Genomic DNA, 14,237 nt, shown 5'->3' with positions numbered 1-14,237 from the left:
GTTTTATTGTATAAAAGATTATAAAAAAATAGTCAAGATATATATATATATATATATATAGTCTTATGTGCTTAATCAAAGTTCACCATCTCCGTGACATTGAAGTGGAAGAAAAAACTATATATTGGAAAAAACTCTCGAAAGAGGGAGAGATATAAAAGGTAAAAGGACATTCGAAATAAAAATGAATTGTAATTTTTTTGTGAGAGCCGAGAGGTTAGATGGTATGTCGAGAATTCAAAATCTAACAAGGAACCTGTTTTTTTTTCTGACAAGAATTCAAATTCTTACAAAGAATCTGGGTTGTTCAAGTAAATCTCAGTCTTAGTGTGCGAATGGAATAGCGGGACAAATGTGGTTCTCCTGCACATGCAATTCTTCCGCACTGCATTCACCATTCACCTTTTTATGTTTATAAAAGTAGTTTAAGTAGGAGATCTGCAGATCAATATTTTCTGTCTTTTTGTGGAAAAAGCAGGAGATCTGCATGCAGATCTCATCCGCCAACATTTGGTGGTGTTGATCTGCTTTTTTTTTGTTAATAAATAACTTTGTTACAATACATAACTTTAAAATATATTTGTCGAGTTTTATGAATATAATATTTTTATTTTATTTTATTTACAACTTTAACAATACAAAATTATGATTTTACTTATTATTTTTTGTCATATAATATTTACTTTTTTAATAATTATATTAATATAATGCATATTTCAATTATAATATATTATGTATATCTATAGTAATATAGCTTAAATATGTATACTAATATAAAAGATGCGTATTTTGTATTACGCAAGTATATAGTAATATAATTGAAATATGAAAAATAATGGAAGTTATATATTTCATTAAATTTTTATTTTAAAATTGTGATATCATGGATTTAGTGCAATAATATTTGTTATTTATATACTATATTTATATATTATATATTTTCATATATTTTAATACAATCTTTTAAACATTTAATCTATTTTATTTGAATTTTTATCATTTAAAACTATAATAGCTATTTTCTGATTGAACCGCATTTCTCCTACTTGATCCACTTGATCTGCACTTCTCCTATTTGATATGCACTTCTCCTGCTTGATCCGCTTGATCTGCTTGATCTGCACTGCTTGAACCGCTTTTATCATTCGAACATTTAATTTGACCACGTTTGTGATTACCTGGTCAATGGCAAGAACCAATAGACTTCCTGCTTGGTTGACAACTAACACGAATAAGATTCTTGGAGACTGGAACAGAGCGTTTGACATTTTGACCAGCTAAGAATATTGGATACTATCATACTACATTCTAAAAGAAAATCAAACCATCCTTTTCTATTATTAGGAATGACAATTTTATGTGTTATATAACATCTTTATGTCCAGGATTAACTTTTAGCGAAGTGCCGAACTTTAAAACCAATGAAGGGATACCAAAACTCGGATATAAATTTCAATATGGCTAGTCAGTCATCCAACTCTTTTTAATAAAAAGCTTATTGTTAAGCTATTCGCATTTGAACTCTTCCAGTTAAGCTATTCGCATTTGAACTCTTCTTTTGTAAGGTTATATAATTGGTATCATATTAAACTACGATCAAAATGAACGAATATATGTTTTCATGATTCCGTGACGTGCTTATACAATGTTGACCAAAAAAAATTCTTTACGTGAACGAGAACATTCACGCCTACGCCCTCGGGGAAATACTAGATGGACAATTGGACACCGGACACCCTTGACGAATCAGTTATTTTATTTTTTATTCTTTTACCTAAATAAATTTATAAAAGATAATATTTTCGATTTGTTAGGATCTCATTCGCTCGCCATGTGCTTCCCGTTTTCCGATTCGTTGTATGTTAAAAATTTCTGAAGTCAAATGCGAACGTGATCGATACACTTATTTGTAGAATGCTATTTTTTTTTTGGTAAAATGTTAAATTGTAGAATGCTATTTTCCTTTAAAAGTAGTTTCTTTGACATTTTTTTGGAAAGTAGATTTTCTTTGACATTCATAGAAAGTTTCTTCATTTTCTTACAAGGTTTCGAATGGTGTAAACTCAAAAATGGAAGTAATAGTTAATTGTTTTAAATACTTGCCATATCAAATAATTAGGTCATCCAATCGATGTACGTAAGCGAAGACGTAATGGTTTAAGAAAAAAGGTTTCACGGCTGATCCTAGACTAGATAGATATTCAGATTCTTTCAGTTCTTTGACCACCGTTAGTTTTTATATAATTACACTTAGGGCCTTGCACTTTAAAGTATAAAAAATGAAAAGCTGCAAATAACACTTTTTATATAATTACACTTTGGCTGTAACTGGTGACCTCTTGAAACTTAAGGAACAAGAGGGAATGATACGTTCCTGTTAATTCCTTTTTTTCTTTTACCATTCATTGGTAATTTTTAACATAAATGGAACACACAAAGTTCCTCACTATTCCTCTTCGTATATGGAACGACAGAAGAAAATATTCCCTAGCAATTTTGACTAGGAACTAAATGGAAAATGACAAAACTTGTTAAATATCTTTAACATGAATTAGAAAATTAACATTTTAATTTATTGAGTCCCCCACATTCATTACTTCTATTATATATGTGAAAACTATTCTACTCACCTAACCTAAACAACCATCAGAGTTCTAACGTGAAGAGGTACGCAAAGAAATGTTATAATATCTCGACGCAAAGAAATGTTATATTTGCAACAATGGGACTACACAACTTCATTCGCTGGAACAAAATTAAAGATGTTGACTTTGAAGAATGGGATGTGGGAAGAGACACCACACATATGCATCCGAATGTGAACAACAATTCAGACGATGAGAGTGATGAACAAGTGAACCAAAATACATCGGCAGGAGTTTATATGGAAATTGTGCGAGATCATATTGCTGAACAAATTTGGACTGCTAAAAGACATGCCTCCCGGCGACGATAGGTTCGTATATGTCTTCTTTCTATTAAATATATTTAAGTTATAGATACATGGAGAAATAGTGGTTATAGATTAGAGTTCTGGTGGAAAAAAATAATCATGTCGTTGTTTTGTGCAGGCAAAAGATATGAGAGAGGAGTTTTAAAGCTTACGAAGAAGAAAGCTAATTATTTTTAAATGTCTTTGAACTAGTTTATAAATTATATTAGTTAAAAATACTTATTCCTTTTGTTGGTTACCATTTAAAGGGACAATTTATTCCATTCCCTCTCTGCATCTATTCCTTTTAATTTATTCATGTTCATTCCTTTTTGTTTAGTGTTCCAATCGTTCCTCTTGTTCCCGTAACGATCACCAGTTAGAGCCTTAATGTTTTGACTGTTACCCAATTTTGTCACAAGTTATAAACTGTAAGCAGACCCATGTTTTGTTTCAAAAAAAAAAAAAAACAGACCCATGTTTTCCGGCCGAATCAACGCCTTTGATCATCTTCAGTTAGTTTTTTTAAGTATTAAGATATATTTTTTTTTTGTAACTAAGATATATTTTTTTGAGAAAGAAAAAGCAAAGTTTTAGATTTCGCGATTTTTTTAAGTATTAAGATTTTGTTGTGGGTTTTCATTACAACCTCTAATTATTATTATTATTTTTTTGGCGACGAACGATTCATCGTGTAGCTAATTGTATCAGAAAGTTAGATTGTGAATTAGTTACACGTGCATGCACATCGACAAAGTTTTTTTTTAGGAAAAAGTTTTTTTTTGAAAAAGTTTCTTTTTTTAAAAAAAATGCAACACGAAAACTTTTTGGAAGGTCACATGTCCTAGTATTACTCTCGCTGAAACACGATTAACTACAGAGTTTTGATGGAATCCGGTGCATTAGTGTTGATATGAGCGCACCCGACAAACTATTTTTGGTGAGAAAAAAAAGAAGATTTCACTTATTTGCCAGAAATCTAAACGAATTTTTTTTTTCATATGAATATTCTTTTTCAACAAATTTTTTTTTTAATTAAAGTCATGTTTTTTTTTGTTTTTTCAACAAAATTTGAATCCGAAACGAGATGCTTACTAAACATTTTTTAATATTAGACCACAGTTGTGCCCATCCACGAAGTTTACGAGTATTCTCTTGACTTGAAACATGGTCGTTCTCTTAAAATGATGTTTTGGTCAACAAGAAAATTGCTTGCTTCAAGTTAAAACAAAATTGTTAAAATTTTAAAATAATTATCTCCTTAGAAGAATGTTTCTTTTACAGAAACTAGTAACATGATACATGGTCTACGAAGTTGTTTCAGTGCAAAATTTTCTCTTTGATCACAACAATTCCCTTTTCAAAGTTTTCCATATAAATTACTATTCTGATGCTAGGTTTCTTATAATGAAAAAGAAAATATTTTATTTCAAACAATAAAATTGAGCTTTTTTTGTAACATCAGTTGAACTACATAAATATTTAAAGAAAATTAACCGGTACGTTGATCCTTTTATTATATCACTGTTTAGTTCGAAGTAGTATTTCAACGTAAGTTTAAATTTGCGTATTAATTTATACAATGTCGAGAAGATGACATGTGACTTTCATATCTTTATTATTTTGTACACTTTTTCTTTACGAATAAAATACATAGATTTAACTCAACTATTAATATAGTGTAACATTTTTTTATTAATCAAGAGTTGTCTGGGCTGCGGTCCAAACAATTCCTCTAGACCGAGACCAACCGACGCTAACATACATTTCCTAGTAGTCAATTGAAGTGTCAGGCTAAATCGCCGGCCATGGACCGACCGTGCTTCAAAGGTTCATAACGTGTAAGAGCTTGCAAGTCGTCTGAATCTGTCGTTATCCAAAACGGACATCACACCTGTGGGTCTTACTTCAGTACGTGTCCCTGTTTAAACACAAGCACTCTCTCTAATGGTCGGTAGATTCTTTTCTTTTATTTTTTCCGTCATTTTTTTTGCCATCGAATTTTATTAGAAGATCAAACCTTTTTTTTTGCCAACTAAAATTATTTTATTAAAAACCTAAAGGTCCATACAAACATACAAAAAACATTACTAAATCCCAAAGGACCAACCGAAAAGACCCCAACAAAGAAACCCGGGTCCAAACAAAGCCATCCGACAAACACGGGTCAAGTTGTGAAACGAACAAAACACGTGTCATTCCTCAACAACGAGAAGATCACACGCATCGCCCAATCGATCACCTCCACCGCTTCTTAAGATTCGCCGGAAACTGACCGGCGTTTTCCGAAGTCAAGCGGAGCTTCCATATCTCCACCACCGGAGTTTCATCCACAGAGAGCCTCCATAAACGAAGCCGGGAACTCCTCCGAAACTTCAAATCATCCCGTCGGGATTGAAATCCCCCAATTACACCTTTCGTCTTCCTCGTCGTAGCATCACCAAATGGAAAACTTCATCGCCTGTCGAGATCTCATCCAAAGCTAGCCACGCCGTCAAACTGAAGACAAAGGCATTCCCCAGTCACACCTCCCTATCCACACCAGAGCCGAAACGAGAAAGTAGTCAAAAACCGGCAACGGGGAGCTAAGAAAGCCTCCACCCCCTGGAGTCATAAGCCGGAGACGACAGTGCTGCGGAAGCCACCTCTTCCCGGAGTCAACAAACTTCTAGTGAACCGAGAGCAAATCAATATCTCTCCCTCACTAAAAGGACATGCACGAACAGCAACAAAACAAAACAAAAGACAAAAAAAAGCAAAGTCGGACCGGCGGTGGCTGTGGAAGCCCACCCGCCGGCCGAGATCACAAACGCACGATGGTTTCTTTTTTAGAAAGAAGACAGAGCAAATATTCTAGAGAGAGACTTTTTTTTTTGCTGATTCTTTTTCAAAAAAATGTTCTCTTTCTTAGAAGATCAAACCTAAAATACAAGGTCCATATATCTTACAAGAAAAAACAAAGCCGAAAACCCAAACTAGAAAACAAAGAAGAAATAAAAATATTTGGAATTCTAAGCCATTAAACCTAAACCCAGACATAAGAAACACCGACCACACAAATCGTTTTTTTCTTGAAGAGAACATATGTTAGCCATCAAACATCGAAGAACACGTGTCCCACAAATCTTTCCACCTTCCTCATCCAAAGAAACAGCACCAGAAAAATTGAACAGCGTCGAAACCACACCGAAAAGAAACTACAACGCATACTTTCATCACTTGGGATCCTTTCAACGGAAAACGTCCATCAAATATATCGAAATTTTATCCAGATCGCCAATTCACCAAACATGAGATTATAAAAATCAAAATGAATCCGAAAAAGTCCGGAAATACCACTATCAAACACCAACATAAGATGTGAAGCAGAACCAAGTACAGACAAACCAACACCGAAAAAGAAGATGTGGTTCTCAAATCAAAACCGATCGTCCACCAAAAAAAGATGCGGCACCGGAACAAGAGTCGGACATGCATCACCGACAGATCCATCCAAGCCGAAAAAGCACGAAAATATCTCCTCTTGACCGATGGTGGTAAAGAGACACCACATCACCGGTCAGAAAAACACGATTTCATAAAAACTTTTCTAGAGAGAGATCACTTATTTTTTCCGTCATATATACGGGAAGAAGCTCGTAGCAATTAAGTAAAACTAATAGTGTAATACTAAGATATTCCATGCATTCGTACGTGCACCCACCAAGTCCACATGCTGGGTCTTTCCCCGACTAATCCCATCAATAGGCCAAGCAATTTCCTTAATAATCTTCCATATATATAAACCCGAGAGTCGGGTCTCCCTACGGGACATATTGAAGGTGATTCAGATGCTCCGCCTTGTTGGCGGGTTTTGTCAGAGAAACCGGTCGATTGGTTGAAGCAGCATGGCGTGGAGTAGAGGCGAAAGGCGGTGAGACGAGGATTGGAGAGGAGCGACGGTTGTTGATGGTGGTGGTGGACGAATCTGGATTACAACCTGAAGAAGACTCGACTTTACACAACAGAGAGATGCCTCCTCGTCCATTACGGTGAAGGTTCGCAGCAGTGGTGAAGGAGTCTAAGTCAGAACGGCATGCAGCGGAGTTGAAAGAAGTTGAGGAGCTGCAGAACCGAGCAGATCTGGCGACATGGAGTGATGGAGGCGCTTTGGATATGCAGAGCTAAACAGATCTGGCGAGCTTGTGCCCGAGATAAGTGGATCTGTTGGTTCTGTTTGTAAAGAGAGGCGCAATACCAAGGAACAGAGGAGCTGGAGAGATTGCGGCGATGGGAGGAGCGTGGGAGGCTGTGGCGGCGAGGAGGCCAAACGAGACAGCAACAACGAAATAAAACAAAGACATGAAAATAAACATGGTAGGACAAAGTAGAAGAAGAACGGAAGAGAGACAAGTGGTGACGCCGGCGAGCTCGGTCGCTCCCGGCGTCGGGAAGTGCATCGGAGGGTTGCGCCTAGAAGTTCGTGCCTAGGAGCTTTCTCAAAACTATACAAACTTCAGTTAAATATTTAAGACTATACTATTTTATATTTCTAAATAGAATAGAATACATCAACATTGTGTCTCATTTTAGATAAAATCTAACTATATATATATATAATATATATATATATATATGTATAAATAATATATATAAATTTTAAATTGCGATTATGTAATATTATAAAAAATTATAAAATATATGTTGTTTTGAAAAGTTCAGAACATGTTATGGGTAAAAAATCTATGTTTTGTTATATGAACTACAAAGTTCAATAATTATTTTAACAGAATTTGAAAACAATTAAAAGTATAATGAGAAAACATATTTGTAAGAAAAGATTAAGGAAAAAAAACCATTCAAACCTAGTGCATGTCAAAGACAAAATAGCAATTTTTATATAAATATTATAGCATTTTTTCTTGTACATATATTCAGTTAAATCCTTCAATGGATATGATCTCAAAAAACTCTATTTATTTTGGGGAGAATGAAAAGAAAGTAGAAAAAATGAGCTGTAAAGACTTGTAATGAGTGGAGAAATGAGAGTGTGATTACTGTAAAGAAGCTTATTCTACGTCGTTTGTTTGATGTGTTTCTCATCGCTTTCCTATCTTTTCTTTTTCTGTCGAAGCATTAAGGAGCTAACACGTCTCGGTCCTCTTTTTTTGTCATGCAAGTCTGAACCCTTTTCTTTTGCGAGTGCATATAAACTTGTTAGTCTAGGAAGTTGTGAAGTTTTTTTTTGTTGTTGTGATAATCATAAATGCTTCTGAACATGGATTCATAAAACCATGGTGAAGTATATAAATATGTATATATACATTAGAAACATGTGAAATTTTATCTCATGATTCAGCTATATGTTATTTAGGGTTATTGTTGAACTTGTGACTATATTTACTAAGGAAAAAATAATACATAAGATCGTCATAGTTTATTGATTTTGAATCCAGCATAATATTGAATATTAGTGATAAGGCTCAAGCTATGTAAATTTTGGTATGCTATCTGGTTTATCTAATGAAAATGAGAACATTAGTTCTTCAATAGCTTCTGTATTAATTAGAACATGTTTAACTACAGTCCATATTTCACTCCAAAATTTATTTATTTTTAGTTTTACTTTATTTTACTTCAAAGTAGAATAAAATAAAATTACAAATCAAATAACTATATCATAACTTCGTGTTTTAGTCGGTCTTGATTTTCATTATTAAATGTAATAGATATGGACTTAACTCAATAATTTGCAGAGTAATTTCAATTTGAAATAAAATAGAGTAACATTTAATTACATAATTTGATATATTTCTGTTAAAATAGTTGATGTCATAAAAAAATTTATGTCTCTACAAATCTCAGTTTTATGTAATAGAATGATTCACTTCACACTATCGATGAGCGAAAAATGTGTACACAAATATGTGTCCTGGTAAAAAAAAAGCATGGGTTACCACTTGCCAGGAATTATATTCTTCATTTTTTTTTTGTAACAACCATGTTCTTCATTGTTTTATACTTTGATTGATGAACTTTGTTTTTATTTTTGTTGTGGGGTGTGTCCAGATTTATTCTGAATATTTATTTATTTTGAAATTAAAAGAAGAGGGAAAAAAAGAAGTAAATTGACAGGTAAACGGAAACAACTGCCGAACCCTAACGGTATCGTTCCTTTCCACGTACTTTCGGTCGTGGATATGAGCCCACTTTTGTCATCCCCTCGGCTTTCCTACGTCTTTATGACTCAGTTACTTCTTGGCCCATAAGATGATATATTATTTAATTATTTCAAATAGAAAACGGTAATGGGTATTTTGTAAATTGTAATTAGTGAATGTTGAACTAGAAGACAAACCATCATATCCAAAAAAAACAGTAATATCTAATTTAATACATAATCTACAAATGTTTAGTAGTGGTTTTAATTAATCGTAGAGTTATAATTAAATAAAAAAGAAGTCGGAAAATGAGTTGCCACTTATTGTCGGCCCACACATACACTGCATAAAGAGGAAAAATAATATTCTAAAACTTGGATTCTTTTGTCATTATTTGATTTGCTTTTCTTTGTTTATATCATTTGCTATATGCCCTTGTTTTTAGTCATTTCTCTATTATCAGATGAATTCAGCAATTTGCTTCTATTATCTACGATTTTAAGACAAATTCAGATTTTCCTTTTCGTTTATGGTTCATGTTTTGAGTTTGCAATCAGTATATTTCCACCTATTTTGATATATAGTAGATTTTGTTGAGATAAATAATTAAATATCAAAAGATTTATTTACCTCATATTTTGTCACATGTTTGCCAAATAAACATTTCGTTTCATATTATACTTAAGTCTCTTTATATACTTTGTCATGCGGCCATGAAAAGAAAACAAACTTAAGTTTATTACTACTATATTACATAATTTATTATATATTCTCTATTATATATAACTTTTTTTTGAGAAATTCTATTGTATAACATTGGTTCCTTTTTGAGTCGCGGTAGTTAATCCTTATCCCTATAGGTAAGAGAAGATTACAATTTATCGACTACTTACTTATAATATTTGTGATGATAACAGATAACAGATAACAATCCAACGCACTAATCAAATTGATACATCACCACATTAGCAACAAAATTATTAATATATTGCCTTATAATTAATTTATTATCAATTACTAATATTTTGCTGTCATTATAGTTTGTCTTCTTCATTTTATCTCTACACCCAAAAGGACATTAAAGTATATGCTTTTCTTGTCGACTTATTATCCTGATAAGGCTTTTCTAAGTCTGAGCTTCCATGTCTCTGAGGAAACTTATTAAAATAATTATCGCAGAAGTAACATTTAAACACGGCAGATGAAAATACATATGTTGAGTTATATGCAAGTAACTAGCTAGCTAGTGTTTTAAATAACAACAAGATTTGGCGGGGGTTTTAAAAAAAAAAAAAAAAAAAAGATTTGGCGGGTAATATTTTTGTTTATTTTTTTTAATTTCATTTTTATATTTGACTTTTTTGTAAACATATATGTATTTAATATTAATTTAATTTGATAGAAAATTATCTTAAATAAATGAAATACATATATAGTTTGACATAATAATTATTAATAGGTCATGTTTTTGTTTTAATAGAATAGATACAAATTTGATAAAAAAAAATAGAATAGATACAAATAAAGATCAGTGATGATGCTTTAATAATTTGGAAAAAAAATTGAATCAACTATAGATTTAAGAATCTGAAGACGAGAAGACACTACACATAACAAATAAGTGGAGAATTTTAAAATTACCACGCCCAAATCCTCATGGTTGCAAAAGTGTTTGCATTTAAAATTCTCAAAATATCAGAATACTCCAATAAAATCAGGAAAAAGAGATATTTACCTACAAAATCTAAATGCGCAATAACAATTAAAGACTATAGTAATGATTAATGAACTCCGATTGTAGATTCACGTTTTACTTGTTTAGTATAAATTATCACAGTTTTAGATTAGTCTGTTTATGTTGATGTAAAAGAAGTATATATAAATTATGACTAATATGTCATGCATTTGATGTTTCCATATACAATCTAATATGTGTGTTTTGTGATTTCGCAATAAGATTTATACGTCTAATATTTATATTCCTTAACTCCTGTATGCAAATGTTAAAACGAGAAGAAAAAAAACACTTTTCTTAACATCCACTAGTCTTGTCCGCTTGGTTTGGTTTGGGGATGCTTCTTGTTATGAAATCCATGCATACACAAACGAATGTGTGTTATAGATGCTATGATGAACTCTTTTGCTAGTAGACTAGTAGTGATTGAGTTATTTAGTTTAACAGGGGCTAATAGCTCTCCTTGATGTGAAAGCTTAGCTTTAGTCTTATTTGCTTGTTTTAGACTAAACCTACAATCACGTATCTAAAGACTTTTTTTTATCTTTTTGGGGGTCTTTTGGGTAGAAATTTGCTTGATTGCAGCTTTAGATCCAAGTTTACTTGTATCTTCAAGCCATTTCGAAGAAATGAATTCACATTTTGACCCCCAAAAAATTATATGTTATCTTACAATTTTGTATCGTCGTGACCATTTCTACTTTTGTTATTTTACTTTGATTCCTTATTGGTGTATCACTTTTCTAGTTTTGTTTTGATAGTTTACATTGTTTAATACTATTTGGCTTAAAAGCTTAATAATAAAATTCAGTGTTAAAAAAAACCATTTCAAAACAGCGATCGTTAAAGTAACTTGTGATGTCAGTGTCATTAACCAGAACAAAAAAAAATATACGACGTGCATGCTTAATTGACAATCGTTTAGTTTCTATTATTAAATAGCGAATTATTGTTACTAGATAACAAAGAAACCTACGTACGAAATACTGAAAGAGTAGTAATTAGAACCGGTAACCACATTACTATTTTTCAACCATTCGTTTCAGGTCAGGGCATATTAAGTATGAATTACAAGTGGGTGTCTTTAAAACGATATCGGATTCTGATTTGATAGAATCCTCAACGGCTCACAAATCACCTCTTTGAAGTTTTTTATAAAGAAAAAGACTAAAAATTCGAATATTTAATCAAATATGATTTGCTTCTGAAATCTGGGGATAATTTAATCTGGGCCGTCTAACTTGGTGGGTTCACACACCCAACTTAGCTTCAGCTGGAATATGTATATATATGATAATAGCAATATAATTTTTTATGCTCCTAGTTTTTTTTGTGAAATTTAGAGTTATTATTAGGTTCACCACTCAATAGTATTTTTTTATTTCATATTCGAACTTTAAAAAAAAAATATATTATCGAGTTACATTATGTTTTAAAAATAAAATAAAAAGGTAAAAACAAATGAAAAATAATAGTAATTGTATTTTTTAAAAAAAAATATATATATCTTACACCATCAACAAAATACAAAATCCTAAATCCTAAACCTAAAATTTTGGCTAAATCCTAAACCCATTAAATAAAATACACTAAGCACTAAATCTTATAAACACTAAACTCTTAGTCCTAATCTTTAAACATTTTGGATATAAATAAATAAAAATAATAGTAGTTGCTAAAAATCGATTATCTTAAAAAATATTTTTAATACCATTAGCAAAACATTAATCTCTAAATACTAAACACTAAAGATTAAATCTTTGAATAAACCATAAACTCTAGGATCTATAGTTTATCTAAGGGTTTATAAGTTAGGATTAAGGGTTTAGTGTTTAGTGTTTTTGATGTATGATCTATCTAAAAGTTTAGGATTTATCCAATAGTTTAGAATTTAAGATTTATGGTTTAATATTTTGCTGACAGTATTAAAAATATTTTAAAAGTTCTTTTTTTGCAACTATTACTATTTTTATTAATTTTTACCTTTTTATTTGAAAAACATAAATATATAATCTAACAATATTTTATTTATTTTAAAAATATAGTGAATATAAAATAACAAAATATTTTTAATTCCTCAACCTCTTAAATCTATGCTCCTAGTTTCTCAGTAAGAAACTCACTTGGAAAATAAACTAATGTTTTCGGTTGACAAAGAATTAATATCTCGAGAACATAATGTAAGTTCAAAGCACAATGAGCATATACTTTGACAAAAAGCATATGCTACGTTTATTACTATCTTTCTAAAATTATAGTAGAAACAATAATAACAATAAGACATCAACATTATGGTGGACAAATAAAAAAGAAGTATACCATTTTTATTTCATTTATTTTATTAAGATGAAAATATGCTCGCAAGGCCCAAAACAAAACCCAAATTCTGATAAAATATCAGATAAGAAAACAATGAGATGCAGTTAACAACCATTAAAAGAACTGGAAAATTATAGTAGAATAATTCATTAGTTCCAACGGATTATAGCTACAGCACCGGAATATCCACATAAACTATTGCAAGAAAATTTAATATCTCAAGCCACAGAAAAAGTATTATTATTATCAGAAATTAATAATCTCCTTAAGCGAACAAGTAAACGATTGCAATAAATTTAAGTGCTCAACATCACTCGAATTCGTGCAATTTGCCTCTCTACCAACCAATAAACATAAGAGTTTTACAAGACGACTATGTTACGCAGCAGCTCCACCGTCCTCCTCTGTTTCATCCTCATCTCCGCCGTAGCAATCGCTCTTTCTGTAAGTCACTTCCTTACAAAAATGCACACACAAATCGTATATTACAACTTACAAGTCAATCGTTACAATTTATGATTAATGATATTATTTACCTAGTTTGACAATGATGACGACATGTGCGTGTTCACGGTTTACATAAGAACCGGTACTGTTTGGAAAGCCGGTTCAGACTCCGTCATGAGTCTCCGTCTCTACGACAGTTACGGGCAAAATGCTGTTATATCCGATTTGGTGTCATGGGGAGGTTTAATGGGTCCATTTCACGATTATTACGAGAGGGGTAACCTCGACATTTTCACCGGTTTAGGTTCTTGTCTATCAGGTCCGGTCTGTGCCATGAATTTGACTTCTGACGGCTCTGGCGATCACCACGGTTGGTATTGTAACTACGTGGAAGTGACAATGAGTGAGAGTCGTCGGAGAAGTTGTTCTCAGGAGAAGTTCACGGTGGAACAATGGTTGGCTCGTGATACTTCGCCATATGAGCTGTCGGCCATTAGGAATCAATGTTCGGACTTTGTCAAGAATCGAAGAGTCGTTTCCACGATGTGAATGTGTTATTTATTTATTCTCGTGGGGGTTGTCAATGAAAAATGATTTGATCATATTTGAGTGTGATTGAGATTTCGTGTTAAAAAAAATAAAAGAGTGAAAGCAAATGTGTTAC

At 32.0% G+C, this 14,237-nt stretch overlaps 1 protein-coding gene across 1 annotated transcript; it reads left to right on the top strand.

Moving 5' to 3' along the window:
• Positions 1–13,391: 13,391 nt before the first annotated feature.
• On the top strand, positions 13,392–14,193 carry LOC108810896 (PLAT domain-containing protein 3). The gene is made up of 2 exons (XM_018582969.2): positions 13,392–13,570; positions 13,667–14,193. The coding sequence occupies exons 1-2, from the start codon at positions 13,502–13,504 to the stop codon at positions 14,120–14,122; spliced, it is 525 nt and encodes a 174-aa protein (XP_018438471.1). The 5' UTR covers positions 13,392–13,501; the 3' UTR covers positions 14,123–14,193.
• Positions 14,194–14,237: the final 44 nt, after the last annotated feature.

Source organism: Raphanus sativus, chromosome 6, assembly GCF_000801105.2.
Source record: "Raphanus sativus cultivar WK10039 chromosome 6, ASM80110v3, whole genome shotgun sequence".
NCBI classification, from domain to species: domain Eukaryota; kingdom Viridiplantae; phylum Streptophyta; class Magnoliopsida; order Brassicales; family Brassicaceae; genus Raphanus; species Raphanus sativus.
The sequence above is the reverse complement of the archived record's forward strand: the minus strand, read 5'-3'. Positions and strand labels throughout refer to the sequence as shown.